A 17,119-nucleotide genomic window follows, 5' to 3' on the forward strand; every position below is an offset into this window, starting at 1 on the left:
AGACTCAGCTAAAGGTGGGAACACCAAACTGAACTCTCAAACCAGCAGACCAAGTTAAGAATTCCGAATAGAATGCTGAGATCTCAATCCTCCTCCCTCAACTTAGCTCACAAAATTCAGGCAGACAGGTGTCTACCCCCCCAGGCAGATCAGAAAGCCCTTCTCTGGGCAACCTGGTAAACCCAAGAGGAAGGATTGGGAAGTATTAAACCGGAATCCACCCAACAAAACAGTCCAACCCACAGAGAAGTCCACCTACATGTTCGGAATTCTAGTCAGATTTTTTTTTTTTGTCAGCTTTTAAACACCCACTCTTTTTTTGTCTCCTTTTTTTTCCATTATGGTTTATCACAGAATATTGGATATAGTTCGCTGTGCTATACAGTAGTACCTTGTTGTTTACCCGTTTTGTATATAATAGTTTCAATCTGCTAGTTCCAAACTCTCAATCCATCCCTCCCCCATGTCCCCTCCTCCCTTGGCAACCACAAGTCTGTTCTCTATGTCTGTAACTCTGTTTCTGTTTCGTATATAAGTTCATTTGTATCATACTTTAGATTCCACATATAAGTGATAAGCATATGATATTTGTCTTTCTCTGTCTGCTTACTTCACTTAGTATGATAAGCTCTAGGTCCATCCATGTTGCTGCAAACGGTATTATTTCATTCTTTTCGTGGCTGAGTAATATTCCATTGTATGTATGTACCACATCTTCTTTATCCATCCATCTGCTGATGGACACTGAGGTTGTTTGCATGTCTTGGCTATTGTGAATAACACTGCTATGAACATAGGTGTAAATACCCAGTTTTTTTTTTTTTAATACCCACTCTTAATATGAGCAGACTATCAAGGATCACCACTCACGGGATTCCCCACATGAATGATGAATCCAAGGCAGACGGGAAAAAAAGCATCTTGGAGGAAGAAAACACAAGAACTGGAAAAAAAGATTTTTTTAAACTATCATTAATATTTTCTCAGAAAGATAAGAAAAGGTTTCTGAAAAACTTCAATAAAACAAGAGTTGGATGATTTTTTTAAAGGGCACACTCAGACAATTAAAAATAAACTTGACAGTAGAAATGAAAAGCTCAACAGAAATGTAGGAGTATAAAGCAGAGGAAATTACCCAGAATGTAGAGCAAAAAGACAGAAAAAGGTAAATGGCAAAAATAAAAAAATAGAAGAGAGGGGGATACATTCATGAAAAAGACCCTACTGCAGCAAGTCTCATACAAAGGATTACGATTTGGAAAGGTTTAGGACTTAAATAGTAACCCTAGAAATAAGAACTTCAAAACTCTTAAGGAACATTATTTCCTACCAAGAATTTTCTATTAAGCCATCAGTCAAGTGTCAGGATATATTAATGACATCTCAGGCTTGAAAGCTTCCCTTCCCATGTGCCCCTTCCTAGCGGAGCTTTAGAAGACAAGAGTATCAACCAGAGAAGAGAGAAACGTGGTAGCCAGAAAACAGGGGACTCAACAGAGGAGAGAAATACAGGGAATGCCCAAATCCACGGTGAAGGGTGATCCTAGGATGCAGGGGCACCTAATAGAAACGGCAACCAAACAGATTAGAGGATGTCAAACGGCTGTGAGAGAGATTTCTTCAAGAAGAAACTGACAGAATTATCGATGCCTCTGAAAATATTACAGAACAGTTTAGGTTGGAATAAAAATGCTGAATTAGAGTTTAATGAGAAATACACACAGAGAAAAGGAAACATAGGAATAAACAAAATAGATATTAAAACCAAGAGAAAATTAAAAAATGGTGCAGGAAAGAAGTAATCATTCTTCACCATATAGCTCAGTGAGCAAGATTTATGCAGTCATCATAATGTAAACCACAACTATTATGCAAGGATGGAAATTCAGGAAGTTAGCATGTTTGTGTCTGACCAGGAGGAAGGTAAAGAGTAAATTATCTTCTTCCATGGTGGGAGGTCAACAAATAATGCCTAAAGTACAAGAATTCAAGAACTGGCATTAGAAACCTGTTATTTATACAGATATAAGGAAATGCAAGGATCAACTAGAGAGACAAAGTGATTATCAGGATGGGGACAAGGAAGAAACAGAGGAGAGAGAGTGGGGGACTACTAGAGTTCTTGGGGAAGTTTGTTTCTTGTGGGAGTTTTTTGGCCACGTCATGTGGCTCATGAGACCTTAGCTCCCTAACCAGGGATCAAACCCAGGCCCTCAGCAATGAAAGCATGGAGTCCTAACCACTGGACCGCCATGGAATTCCCAAGGGCCTGCTATAGTTCTAAACTTTTTAAAAACTACATCCATGTTATGGCTTCCATAATAAAACAACAAAAATATATTTCTTTGGTTACTTTCCATTTGCTCTTTTCAGTGTCTTTTCCTTTTGTGTTTGATTCCTTTTTGATTGTCTACTCATTAAACATGCTCATTTTACAGATTTTGTCAGGTAATTCTCTTCTCTGGAATTGGGAGTTCTAATCATGCTGCTGTCTGACTTAATCATGGTGGATCCTTTCTCAGGAGCTTTGTATTGTTGGATTATAAGCTCGTCTTTGGCGGAACATCACCTACGGGACGCTGCTGGGACTTAGCTGAGGTTCTACACTTGCTTCTGTCAGGCACTCCAGAGGTATTTCCAACCTAGGACCACATCCATGTCAATCTCTCAGCTTGAGGGTTCCCAGGCTACTCAGGCAGGATAAACTACTAAAGCAGATGCCATGGTGTATCCCCAGGATCCTCCCTGAGGACCTGGGCATTCATTCCTCCAGCTGCCAGGAATGAGGGCTGCTGACTGCTCACAGCTACATCCCTCTCCTGGAACTGCCCTCTACTGAAGGAAGCTGCCTCTCCCAAGGTTACACCTCTCTGTGGGGCAGCCCCCACCAGTGACTGGTGTAGCAACCTTGCTTCAATTAGACAATTCTGAAGGGCTATCCCAGCTTCCACGTCCCCGTGGGACAAGCCTCTGAGGTAACAGGTTGAAGTTTCAACCTCTCCCTCTGCCCAATCCTGCGTCCTTGCTGCCTTTCAGGTGTTATTCCTTAGCGCCTCTCCCAGCCCCCACTCCCAATAAACCTCCTGCAGTAAACCTCAGAGTCTCAGGGTCTATTTCTTAGGAAATCAACCTATGAAAATTCCACACACAAACTTGCACAAGGTCAGTCCCATGGTATAAATTCTAGTGGAAGGCTCCCTGACCCTCACCCCATGCAGAACTAAGCTGAGTCAGGTAAGCTTCCTCACTGTCTTCCTAGGTTGGTGAGTGGGCTTATTCTGGTCCATCCTCTCATTGAAGGTACAGCCCTCTAGTACATTTACTTTATTCTGAGAGCTTACTTTCCAAAGCCCCTGCTAAGTCTTCCCGGACTTCCATCCTGGCGTAGCCTTAGCTTCTGCATTAATAGTTCCGACTTTCAACTCATTCCTTCTTGGGGGGCAGGGGGTTCCTGGGGGTGGCGACTGTCCTTTCTCTAACAGATCAGTGATCTCCTTTTTTGAGCATCCTAAGTGTCTAAGGGGGGAGTGGGGAAAATTTTCAGGTTATCTGTCCTACCCCACTGCCCTGCCATTTGATCTGACGTCTATGGAGTTCCCCTTCCCATTAGACCGGAGCTCTTCAAGGGGATGGACATACTGTCCCACTTCCTAATGTCCTCTGTGGTACCTAGCACAGCAGACAGACAACAGGCACTCGCTAAGGACTGCATGAACACATCCACCAGCTGGAAGGAAGGATGGGCTGTTAGGTATGGAAGAGTCGGCAGAAAGTGAGGAACAGTTTCCTTTACTGGGGGAAGGAGGGTTCTCTTCGTCCTTCTAGCATCAGCTTCAGCCCTCAGGACAGGGCACCAGGAAATAACCTCTTGTCAAGGAGGAGTTTGCCATAAATTTATCTTCAAAAGGCAATTCCCAAAGGACCAAACCACAGCTTTGGAGTACCAGCAGACCAGAAAACCCCTTCTTGTCCAACTGGACGACAAATACGCCCGGAAAGAGACTGAGAGGCAATAGGAAAACCCGTCAGGAATTCCCCACAGGGCTCTGGCCATGTCCTAGCAGAGCCCAGGCGCAAGCAAGGAGGGGCAAGGACCTGCCAGATCTAAGGTGGCGGGGGGGCCTCACTGCCCAGCTCCCCTGAGTCACTGCCATGGCTGCGTGACAAGGACACCCCCGTGCTAATGCCCCCTGGCCACACTTTTAATTAAAGGCTGTGTGCAGAATGCAGGGAGAAGGAAGACAGAACAAGCAAGCAGCTGCTAAGACCCCTCCTCCACTACGGGCTGGAAACAGCCGCTCACTGTAAGTGTGGAGACAGGAAGATGCGCTCTCCAAACAGCTGAAATCGAGTCTCCGTCAAAAGAACCCTGGATCCTTCAGTCCAAGAGGAGGCGGAGGGAGAGGGAAGGGAGGGAGAGGGGAGGGAGGGGGAGAGATGGGGCCTGCACCCCCCACCTCCACTAGCCGTCCCTGTTGTGGCTTTTCCCCTTGTTTCCATTCACTCGAAAAAGCTGCTGTTCCTATTTTCCTGAGATCTTTACCTGCAAACAAACATCCATAGTGGCCTCAGCAGGGAGACGTCAAAAATTACTTCAGTCCAACCAAAGTATCTGAGCGCCAACTGTGTCAGGGGCTGAGAAGGCAGATGGGAGAAGATGGGGGCCCTGCCTTTGAGGAGGGTATATTACTGCACAGAGTGACAACGTAAAGATTCAAGTATTGTGTGTCATGTTCCTGACTGCCGGGTGCCCACGAGGCTGTGGGAACAAAGGGGCATTTCAATCAGCCTGGAGCGTCAGGGAAGGCTTCCTGGAAGAGGGGATCTTCCATCTCAATTTTGAGGGACAAGAAAACAAAGCGTGGGGGTCAGGGACAAAGGGCATCTGAGGCCATGGGCAGAGCAGGTGCATGGGTATGAGAGCGCAGGGTAGGATGCAGCCTGTAGGGAACTAGGAGCGTTTGCGGGCTAGCGTGGCTGGGAGATGGGAGGAGCCAAGTCCAGCCTGGAAGGAGGGGCCAAGATCAGGAGCGGACTCTCAGTAAGCAAAGGGGCGGGACTAAAATACTACTCCGCCTCACTGAGCCAGCATGGGGGAGGGGACCAGGCACCAACCTGTGAGGACAGGAAGGAGGAACCCAGAGGCAGGGAGTGTTGTCAGGATGAGGTGCCCAAACCGCATTTCAGCCTGGTTTCCACCTCTCAGAATCAGCATCCCTCGTTATCACTCGCCTGGCACACTCCTGGGGAGCAAGTTATCCCACTAAACACGCCCAGGATGTGGCTCGCAGCCTTCCTGCCCACATCCTCCCCGCACCGTGTCACCCGGCTCAGCAGCGCAGGCAGGCCGTGGTTGGGAAGTTGTTCCAGAAAACTCTCCACCTCGAATCAACTGCACACTACACTAGGGAAACAGCAGCTTGGGAAGAGGCCGGGCTCTTTGAAAGACCAGCAAGAATAAGACGCCATATCTAACCTAAGTACCTACCGGAGGTGTACACGGGCACCACAGCTGGGCTTCCCATACTCAGAGAATGTCTAGAAGAAAATACAAGACACCCACAACAAAGATCGTCCATGGGAAGCAGGAATAGGGAGAGATATGAGGATGGGAGAGAGAATGGCACCGTGTACCTTTGGCCTCATGAATTTTTATAATGTGCACATACTTCTTTTATCAATAAAAATAAACAAGAACAGCAAACAAGAAGGATCATTCGATGAGCAGAATGGAGGCTGTGTTGAAGTCCTCGGTTCAGGGACACAGTTCGGGGCTGAGTCTTAAGGACACAGGCAGGAGAGGCTAGGGCCTCACACACATCCTCATCCAGTGGAGGTGGGGACACAAAGGGGAAAACTGGGATGAAGGACATACACCATGTGATGGATAAAACTACTCTGGGGGATGAGTCCCCATGGCCGGTGAGGCCCCTCTGAGGATTCAGCCGCATGGAGATCCGTAGGAAGATGAGCTTGGCTTAGGGATGCTTGCTCCTTTCCTGAGAAGCTGGGGTGTCTGAGAAAGGGGGGCAAGAGCTGCACCAGGCAGCACATTTTAGGCCGCTGTAACTTTTTGCTGGTGGTGGTGGTTTTGGCCGCACTGCGCGGCATGTGAAACTCTTAATTCCCCAACCAGGGATCCAATCTGCATCCCTGCATTGAAAACACTGAGTCTTAACAACTGGACTGCCAGGGAAGTCCCACTGCTGTAACTATTTAGATGCTGCTCTTAGGGCACCAGACAGCCACTGGAGGATCTCTTGCCTTCTTTCCCATCTCACAAATGTGTCCGTTGAGAGGTACCTTCAAAAGTTCCCAAACATATTTTGCTGAGTTTATAGAAGAATCTGTCATTTTATTTTATCTATCTCTCAACTCTTGGACTCACAAATTAAAAATAAAAAGAATAAGTACACGTATTCTACCATTTTCAAGGGTTAAGAGTTTATATGAAAATCAGATATATTATTTTAAAACTCCCAAATACAAAAATCACTCCTTTCAGAAAATTTTCTAATTCTTACGTCGACCAATTCACAAAATTTTTCAGTGAGCTTTTTCTGAGAAGATCTTGGTTTGGAGTATACTTTTTTTTTTAAAGTAGAACTATGTATCTTAGGAAAGGTTTTCCCCTGAGAATGTTTCAAATATATCTTCATTTCCCACAGAACATGTATTGAGTGCCTAAAAATTAACTTGCACTCATTCAAACCTCAGAAAGAGTCAGAATGCATTTTCCTAAATCATTCTAACAAAGACATCAATGATGTCAAAACCCTGAATTTTGAAATAGAACTTCTGTTCCCTTTCTAGCCTCATTATTAAAACAGATTTTTTTTAAGGTTTGTTCATAACAGGATTGCCATTTTCCATGCTGCCTACCGATTATAAACAGAAGTAATTTTAAAGCCAAACTAGAGCTCTCTCTGAAATATTCAAGATGTATTACCATCTGGTTTTATATCAGCATTTGAGCAGGTCCAAAAATCACTACATTACCAAGTATTATCAAAAATAGTTCATTTCTCTTTCAAAGCACATATTCCTCTCAAAATACTTCCAAGTCACAAACTTTGAAAATTCACCTAATTTTTCAAACTACACCAGACACGTGAATGTCAACCATAGTTACATATGTAAGTGATTTATCACAGCTCACTCAGTAATACTGGCCAAATCCAGTTTCAACATTAGGTCTTTTAGAAACTACTACTTTGAGAAAACACAGCATACCTGATTATTTGGAAGCTTATAGGATGTGAAAGATAATAGTCTTTATTTGCAATGTACACACTATATAAAAATATGAATCTTTCCAGTCCTGAGAAAAGAGGTGTTGTCCCCCAAACTTATATATATCCATTGGCCTCATTTCCAAACACAAAAGAGACAACAGCATTTCTTGAGGATGTTCAGCTAAAAATCAGCATCTACGATTAAAGAGAAAATAGCAGGTGGGGAGATAAAGATGGGTTTCTAAGTGAACCAGCAGATACAGTTCGAAGACAGGGCCCTTAGCAAGAGAATGGCCACAGGATTATCCAGTGGTCTCGAAAAGATTTCAACTGTTTGTCAAATAAATGAGACCTAAGCCTGATATCTAAACAAATGTTTAGATGAAATTTATTTCCAAGAAATCTTTTCCTTCCACCTAACTTTAAAAAAAAAAGCTTTTTAAAATCTTAGTTCATTCATTCAACAATCTTGAGTATTGATTCCAAGTAAAAACAGATGTTCATGGTGCCCCCAAAGTGTTTACCGTGCAGTCGTGGCAAGAAGACATGCCAATAAACACAGTCTTCTACTCTTCGCTGTGATTATCACCCCCTGGCAACACGCACACACATGCACACACGCACACGCACACACACGCAGAGGTGCACACGCACACACACGCAGAGGTGCACACGCACAGGGGCACACTCCTAACACTTCTCTGCCATATAAAAGCATTGCAATCCACAGCAATGCTCTTTAAAATGCTAACTGTTCAACCTCACCATTTTACTGAATAAAACAGGGGTTCACCAAGCCACACTATTCCATTTTATCCCATCTCTCTGTCAACCACCTCCTTGGAGAATAAGACTGGGGGCTCTTTCTGACACTTTTTAAAAAATACATTTACTGTGCTTCCTGAAACATACCATTTTCCTTTAAATATTAATTTAAACAGCTTCAAAAGTCAGCTTATATTGCCTAATCTCTATTGATTTTCTTTCCCTTCAAAACTATGAAAAGGATTCAGTGAAAGTCTGTCAACAGGTAACTGATGCTTTAAAATTTTTTTAATATTTCATATTACAAATAAATTTAGGAAACTGAAGAGTAAAACCAACAACCCTAACAACACAGCCACAGACCACCTCAAGGGTCTAAAATATGAAACACACGTGCACACACATTAAAGTTACTCTGCAGTTAAAGTGGGAAAAAAATATAGTTTATCTTCTACATTTATTGGTTTAACTGGACCAGAACAAGTTGAAAGCAACTTGGGAACAAACTGAATATACCATAGAAAGCAACGAAGATCACAATATCATGTATATGCCAATGCCAACATTTTATGGGCAAGAACTTAGAGGAGTTAAATTATTTCCTTGCTATGAAAAAGGGGTAAAATCATTCTGAAAAGAAATAGAACCCTTTTCACAAAGCAATATTTAGATTCCATATGCATTATGCAACAGTCTTTTCCTGTTATAAGAAATGTAACAAAATTTTTAAGATAACCCAACTGATCAGGCATAAGATGTGAAACCAAACTTTCCTCCTAATTTTTCTTAATCTGAGATTACGTACATCAAATGTAGGATTCTCCTTCCAAAGGAAAGACTTGCTCATTATTTCTTGACTTGCAGGTCCTCATTCAAACACCCACGTTATAAAGTCATAAAGTGGTAACAGTTCTATCAGGCACACTGCTGTGTCTGAGTAACTATTATTCTGTTTGTAAATCACCTCCCATCCTGGCATTCCTCTTTCTTTATATATGTAAATTATGGTGTCAGATTCAGAGCCCAGCACCAGCCACTGAGACCAAATTATCCTCCAGGGACATCAATCAGGCTCCTTATTCTCGTTTCAGCATTAACAAAAAAAAAAAAGAAAAGAGGAGTAGCTATTTTCAGGAATCAGAATTCCTCTTGATCAGATTTCTGGCTCACTGGTAAATGTTTCTACCCTGAAATGCATTATCCTGGCTGCTAAATGTGTGGCTCTGAAAAAAAAAAAAAAAGCCAAGACATGGTACAGTGTTTCCAATATAAATTGCTTCAAGGAATATATGCAGAGTTTTGCATGGAGCACTTGGTCAAATTCTAATATTGCCTCTTGGGAGCCAACACCAACTTCCAGCAGCAGCTCTAACTGCGCAGAATGGAATTTTAAACACACAGAGAGCAGTATCTTCTGGCGGACACAGCCCTTTCTTCTCCTACTCTGTGGGCTGTCACATGAGACACCTTGTATGATACTCATCACTTAGAATATGGATCTATTAAGGTCATAAATTAATCACAAGATGCACAAAATACATTCTTTTCCCCAGCATTAAAAAAATAATAACAACACTGAGGTTTCCAGCAAGGTTGAGCTGAAGCTGAATGTCAATGCCTAAGCTTGTGAATCACTGCACGATTAATAAGAATTAACAGCACACGCACATTTCTATAGGCTGCAAATGTTAGCTGAGAAAACGCATGTCATGGGGCTTCCTAACACGGAAACAGGATTATCCATGGGCAGAAAGTGTTCAGCTGCTTCAGTTTTTCTTGATTACAATAAATATTTTTGTTTCCGTGGCCACTGAAAACTTGAGAGGACCCTCTCATTTTCCTTTCTTTAAAATATACAGATGACTGTATTCTAAACCTTACTCAGATATAATCGCAGGAAAGGAGAGGACGTACTGCAAGATTGCACTCATCTGGTAGCATTAGGCTCAAAATACGAATCTCAAGGATGTATATTTGTCACATGTCAGCCCAGGCTGAAGGCATCCACCAAGAGAATATTTTCGCTATTCAGCTGGCAGTCAGAATCTACTGCCATGAACCTGCATACTGATCAGAGCCAAAGCTCCCAGTACCGTTCTCTGTTTCTTCTTCTTAACCACCTCTTGCCTCTGCAGAGGAGAGAAGCCATTTTACTAATTTATAAGCATCCTGACTATGCAACCATTGAAAAAGATTTACTCATCAATAACAGTCAAGTAAAAGCAAAAGCGCATCCCATAGGAGTCAGCGAATAAAACAGGCAACACCAGCACAGACATCGATCAGCAAGGCTCCGGATACTCACTAAAGGCAGCCACCGCCAGGGCCAGTGTGACAATAATGGAGAACCAGGAGACCCACAATGCCTTCTTTCTGTAGTTCTGGGCTTCGTGGGGCTTTAGCCGAGTGCTGCTTTCTAGCAAGCCTGACAAAAACAAGGAGAAAAGGAAGTTAGGCATTTCCTTATTAAGAAACCCACAACTAGAGCTATTCTTTCTTATCCAAGGATTGCAAACTGACAGCCCGTGGGCCAAGATGTAGGGTTTTTTAATTGAAATACAGTTATTGCGTTAGTTTCAGGTACACAGCAAAGTGATTCAGTTATCCAAGAGGTGTTTTCACATTTAGGAGAGTCACGTGGAAATCAAGCTTTCTAGCATCTCTTGAAAGATCTCGGGCTCTGGCGATATCCGGCTTGTATTCCTGCAGGGTAATGGCAGCTGTCTTTTTTTATAAGGACCTGCAACCCTACCACCCCCGGACCTGATGTATGACCCCAACCATCCACAGGCCCCTGGGTTAACTCAAGTGGCTCAGAGGCTCACGTAAGTGCTGCTCCTTCTAATGAGGCCCTTTCATTAGGAAAATAGCACAAATAGCCCACATCTGGCTGGGCATTTGGGCTCCTCAGCCGTGGCATTGATTTGCATTGATCCACCAGCATGGCCCCAACTGGTGGACCAGCTTTTGCCCAAAGCAAAATACAAATGTCCTCATGCCTTCTCTCAACGATTAACAGGAGGAGGACCATTTCTCTTTAACCACAACTAACAGCTGCCAGGCCTAAATTACATGCTGTGTTTCTTCCCTCTTCTTTCTGCTCTGTCATATCTATCCCTTTGTGCCAACCATATGTCAAAAAGTTCTCAGAATATCACAGCGGGGTACACCTGCTAAACTGGGGGTCGCTTCCCAGGCGGGTCACGTGTAAGAAAGGTCTGATCTTGTCTCCCATGTTTTCAGCACTGAGAGTCCTCGACAGCAACAGAAATTCAGGATGACTCTGAGACAATGCCCAAGCTTCAACAGCCACGGGTCAAAGACTAAAACATCTTCAGCACGATCTTGATTTATATTTTTTTCTTCTCCTTTGAAAAGAGATCATATACGGCATCTCTTAGTTGCCTGGAGAACCAAATTCTCTGCCCGGCATTCCACATAAACAGAACACCATCTCTGGCCAAACAACCCATAATGTACCTTTCAGAGGTGGAGTAGCCTCATCACAACAGCTCCTAATGATGAAGAAATCGGTAGTCAGAGCTTAAACACTCATTTGTAAAATACTGCACAGCGTGGGACAAATCACAGTTATGCATCATGTAAAAAGGCATCTTCCCATTAGACTGCCTGGGTACCCCATGAAGCCTCCGGTTGCCAAAAGCTGCATCCTGTTCAAAAATTATAACAAGGATCCTGTTAAAACTTCCCATTCCATTAACTACCCAGATTCAAGCACGCTGAACAAGTCCTAAAGAAACGGGAAATGTCGAGAAGCCTGCTTAGTGAGTCCAGTGTACACCCAGAGATTTTTTAATCATTAAAACCTGTAGACTTATTTATGACCAAAAGGTACATGAATTTGCAAAAGGCAGGTGTAAACTCCATCTCCATCATCTCACTGTAAAAATCTTCCCAAACCTTCCTTAGAAAATGCACTTGGACGGAAAAAAAGAAAAACCTTCCCTCATCAAATTGTGCCCTCAGTACAAGTAATTTCAAACTGTCCCTTTTTCTACTTCTTTTTGTCCCTTTGTCCACTTTTCTAGCTGCTGAAAAACACCCTAATTTTCAACTGTGATCATCTTTTACTCCAGTTAAAGCCACAACCTAGAATAAGCAGGTGCCACTGACTCCCAATAATTTATTTCCCTTTTCCCAAATGATACAGAAATCTTTCTTTTATCCTGGCCAATTGACTTTCAAGAGAACTGAAGCTGCAACATTTAAGTACTGACTCAAATAAGCAGTCCATTTGCTGGGTACTCTGACAGCAACAATCTCAAGAGGTTATCCACTGGGGGTAAAAACAAGGTTCCTCCTAGAAGTAGATTTAATTTCCTAAGAGAAACAACCATGATCTGGATTTTCGATTGCAACACTTGACATTTATTTTTCCTTCCAAAGCCAGATGTTCCCAACAACATGACTGGAGTTGACCACACAGACTAATCGATGTGCCTCACCCCTGAGTAGGCCAGCACTCCCCTTGAAGGAGTTTGGGATACCAGCTCGCCTGGGCTACACTGCCCTGCTCAGGTGGCACATGAATCCTCTCATCAGCAGGACTGGTAGTTCGTCCCCAAATCTGATCCTGTATGTGCTTCCCCATGAGATGTTTCAAACTTTAAACACTGGAGTACATTGAAAGACTGTCCAAGAAGGGAGGAACTTTCCCATTTCTATCCAACCTTCCGTTTCCTACTAGTTTTCCTTCCTAAAATAGAGCCAATACCAAGAATGGAAAATCTTCCACTGAAAGGGAAGTAGGGTATAATGAATGACCTATGAAGACCCAGCTCATAAATGAATGGTCTGCACACAAGTACCTCTACCTCCACCCCATCTTTGTTAGCTGTGGCACGCACATGTGCAAGCCGCAGAGATGTGACGAGAATTTCTAAAGTTTTCAGGAAGCTGTGTTTCAAAGGTAGAAGAAAGGCAGCACAGCCTACAGAAGCCAAGGCAGGCCTCAGATTTGCACACAGGGCTAGATCCTTCCTTCCTACCTACCCGTAGATGGCCTCCACATTCAAATTTTTAATCTCATGCAAATTTCACCTATTTGTAATTTGAGCCTGGCAATAGTAAGCATAAGGGTTATATTAATGAAGGACTGATACCTTATTATTGAGATGGGGGAGATGCAAATATATGCAGGGAGATTGAAGCCATCAGTCATTTCCATGCTAGTATGAATTAGTCCCAATCATTTTCTCCTAAGAGCTGGTCACGCTTGGATTCTCTGAAGGAGGAATATTCATTAGATGGGAAGGTAGCAGGAAATGCTGAAGCATGTAACACTTTAAGGTCCTAAAGGTTGGGGCAGAATGATGGGAAAACACTTGTGGGGAGAAGAGTGGATATTAAAAGGGAGGGTGTGGAGATGCATAAGACAAACTTGGCCTACGTTTTGTTTGTTTTAGTCCCTAAAGGACTTGGACCACAAAGGTCTTGCTCCCTGAACTACAACGCTCAGCCAAATGGCACTGCAGTTACTGACAATATGAGCTAGCCAGGTTTCTGGGAACCAGCCCACATCACTTCTAAGGGAAAAATACCTCTAAAGTCCCCAAACACTAGATTTTTATAAAGCAAGCCTTTGATCAAAGTTAGATGGAGCCTGTAGCAGGGTCCTGATAGCTCAGAAGGAATTTAGGGCAAGAGAGAAGGCCAAATATAGGTACAAATCCAGATGCCCACCCCCCCCAACACACACACACATACCCATTGGTAGATATTTAGGCCTCGAAGAAAGCAAGCCAGGCATAATGTAGAGACACACAGCAGGCAATTGCTGAGGCCTCCTTCTCCCCAAATCCTCTCACCATTAGGAAAAAGGTAGCAGCAATCGAACCGTTCCCAAGGGATACAAAAATCGATATTGGAAAGATGCAGCCCCGTAAGAAAAAAATAACACAAACACAAAATATTATAATAAACCTCCCTAGGTAAGCTTCCGATTTATTTAATAAAAATGACTCATTCAGCATTAACTCTTTCCTGCCAGGAATGGGTCAAACAGAAGAATGTCACAGTGACTTTCAGCTTTCAATGCCACACCATGCTGGGTTCTTTGGGGAACAGGGTTCATCTTAACAGAGAGGCAGTGTGTGACATGCAGCGCTTTCACACAGTGACAGTTTATGAACAGTGAATGCTTTCATACTATAACATAATAGAAAATGAAATTCTGTTGACCAGTGAAAGATAACCTTAAGAATGAATTCAGAAGGGCTTTTTACACTTAAGCATGGGCTACAAAATGACACTAAATATTAACTCACCCTAGCACTTTTTTCCCTTTTATCATTTTGTGAGGTGGGGAGAAACAGGCCTACTTTTACAGATGACCTGCAATGCTACAAACATAAGCTCAGCCCAGAGTTCAGGCTTTCTTCAATACAAAAATTTTAAATCCTACAACATTATTTGCAAAGGGAAAGGTAATGAATATGACCTACAATAAAACTGACAGGTTTTGCTGGGGGCTCCTGATGTCACCCATCCTCAGCTGGAAAATGATAATCGAGTTAGGTGAGAAGAGGAGCAGAAACTGCAACATAGGTACGGAACTCGTTGCAACTGGAGCGGCTCCAGTTCTCGCCCGAGCATCCCCGCCAATTCTCTGGGAACTGCCGTTTCCATGTCATTCTGTTTCACATGCTACAGTTTAAAATTTCTAAGAGGAAAGAGATCGTGCATACGAACACTAAACCGGAATAAAAATGTACAGGAGATACTAAGAATAGGACAGAAACCTGCTAAGACTGAAATATACAAATCCGCCACAGCCAACAAAATAAGGCTTCCAAGAACAGGGAGTGGAGGTGGCGATGAGCCGGCTCCCCCAGAAGGGCCGGCTGTCAGAATCCCGTTTCGGCCACTAACCGGTTTTAGCAGAGCCATTGAGTCTTTTTGAGGGGGCCGATTTGGATTTCGATTCAGCAAAAAGCAGAAAAGGTATAGACGTGGCTAAGATGAGAGCTGAAAGGAAACGAGAGGGAGAAAAAGAGGGATGGAGGAGGAGGAGAGAGACACGGAAATTAATAGGGTAGCCTCTCCCGTTTCCTGTAGGCAACTCAAAGGGGGCATCGGCTTTCGGTCGGAGGGTCGGGTTTGGCTTCCGCGGAAAGAGAGGTTTGCTGGCTTCCAGGCCAGTGTCTTGGGAGGAATTCTGAAGGGGCTAGGGATGCGCGCTCCGGGAGCCATCAGGTTCCACTGGCACCCATCCAGGACTGGTGGCCCAAATCCAAGTGTCCCAGTCCTCTGCCCCTCTATCAGCAGACAGCGAGGCAGTCACCCACGGTAAACTGGGTCCCCTGTAAATGAGGGTCGGGGGTCGCTCGACTCCCCTTCGCCGGGGTTGGTAACCGGGACAGTCGCCTCGAGGCTAAATCCGCAGAGGGAAGTTCTCCCTAGGAGCCGGCGGGAGGCGGAGGAGCTCGGGAAGGAAGATGCACAGAGCTGAGGACCCTCCCAACTGAGCGAGACCCGCAGTCCCATGGGAGCTCTAGGCTCCGAAAGCAACGGAAAAAAAAAAAAAATTACACACACACACACACACACACGCCTCCCGCAAACTTTTCCAGTGGGCGCCGGAGGAACCAGGGATGGCCGAGAGGAGGGCGCGGGCTCCGGCGGGGTCGCCCAGGAGACAGCCCCGTTCGCGGGTTCCGGCCAAGGCGAAGCGGCCCGGGCGGCGCCGGCCGCGGGAGGTGGGGCTGCCGCCCTCTGTTCTCCGCGCCTTCGCTGGAAGTCCGGGCTCTGCGCCCCGCGCCCGGCCCCACCCGCCGGCGGGGAGAGGCGGGCCCCGAGCCGCAGCTCCTCAGCGCGCCCGCCCGGCGGGAGGAAGGGGCCGGGCCGGGAGAAGGGGCCCGGGGCGACGCGCGCTCACCTCGATCCTCCAGCCCGTCGCCGAACTGGCGGCTCTCGCTGATCCGCAGCTGGCGCTCCTCCTCGGGCTGCGGCGGCTCGCGCGCGGGGGAGCTCAGCGGGCCCGGGCCGGGAGCGGCAGCCAAGGGCGCGTGGCCCCGGGGCGGCGGCGGGACGGCGGGGCCCGCCGGGCTGCGGCGCTCGCTGCCCGCGGCCGGCTGCATGGCGCGGGGCGGCGGGTCCCGGCGGCGACGACGAGCGCGGCGGGGACTCGAGTCAGAAGTGCGAGGCGCCGCGGCTGGGAGCGCGCGGAGGGACGGACCGACCGCGCGGAGAGGGCGGGCGCCGCGGAGTGGAGGTGCGCGGCGGCAGGGGGCGGGGGGCGTGCGGGAGCCGCGCGGCTCGCGTGGCCGGTGGCGGAGACTGGGGCCCAGCGGTCGCCTCAGCGCTCCGCCCCCGGGGGCAGGTGCGTGCGGCAGGGACCCGCCCCGAGGCCCGGGCGCGGGAGCCCGCGCTCGGGGGCCGGTGGGGAGGGAGGGATCCGTCCGGGCCTGATGCCCGGAGGCTCGGGAGTGTGGGGGGACTATTGAGAGAGCCGGGACCAGCAGGCGGCCGGGGCAGGGCCTGGTGAGGGTGTGACGGGAGACCTGCCCCACTCGTGCCGCGGGATGGTGACCAGAGGAGACACCCCCGGACCCGATTCCTTCACCGTCCGAGAAGCCTGCCGCCGCGCTGGGGCAGAAACGCGGTCAGCGCCCTTATTTGGCATCTTTCTCCTCTGGAACTGCACAGGCTTCAGGGACTCTGCAGGGTCTCCTGCCTGGGCTGCCATCCTCACCGCCCATCCCGGGAAAACGAGGTTCACCTGCCCCCACGCCCGTGTCGGGTCTTTTTCTAGGAGCTTCGATTGTCCTACAGCACCAACTTAAGGGGACCGGGTATCTTAGGACCACCGGGCGCTCTAGAAGATGTTTGGACCCCAAGGTTCCCCCCCCGCCCCCATTGAGACTGCCCCTGGGCCCTGGTCCCAGCCAGTCCCCCACCAGCTCTAGAGTAGCCAAGTCTTGCCGGTACTTCAGGCCTCTGATCGAAGCCTCCCTCCTACAAGAAGCCCTCCCCCGGCTGGTTTTCTTGGCGCGGCCAACTGTTCCCACCTCTGACCGCACGGAGCTCGTCCCCTTGCGCGGTCGGGCTCATCTCCGCAGCGAGGCAGCGACTTTGTCCACGCCGGGACCCACGCGCGG

General features: G+C 46.6%; 1 protein-coding gene and 1 long non-coding RNA gene across 2 annotated transcripts in view; both read right to left on the reverse strand.

Moving 5' to 3' along the window:
• TMEM163 (transmembrane protein 163) overlaps nucleotides 1-16,192 on the reverse strand; it is a 238,594-nt gene extending 222,402 nt beyond the window's left edge. Inside the window, exons 1-2 of the mRNA XM_057745777.1 lie at nucleotides 15,898-16,192; nucleotides 10,306-10,425 (exon numbers count right to left, since the gene is read on the reverse strand). Of these exons, the coding sequence (XP_057601760.1) occupies nucleotides 10,306-10,425; nucleotides 15,898-16,099 (322 nt within the window). The 5' untranslated portion in view covers nucleotides 16,100-16,192. The remainder of the gene's footprint in view (nucleotides 1-10,305; nucleotides 10,426-15,897) is intronic.
• On the reverse strand, nucleotides 11,243-13,245 carry LOC130858780 (uncharacterized). The gene is made up of 3 exons (XR_009055120.1): nucleotides 13,124-13,245; nucleotides 11,481-11,671; nucleotides 11,243-11,368 (listed from the first exon to the last, which is right to left on the reverse strand). It is a non-coding gene; the product is annotated as an uncharacterized LOC130858780 (long non-coding RNA).
• Nucleotides 16,193-17,119: the final 927 nt, after the last annotated feature.

This window comes from Hippopotamus amphibius, chromosome 8, assembly GCF_030028045.1.
Source record: "Hippopotamus amphibius kiboko isolate mHipAmp2 chromosome 8, mHipAmp2.hap2, whole genome shotgun sequence".
Taxonomy (NCBI): Eukaryota; Metazoa; Chordata; class Mammalia; order Artiodactyla; family Hippopotamidae; genus Hippopotamus; species Hippopotamus amphibius.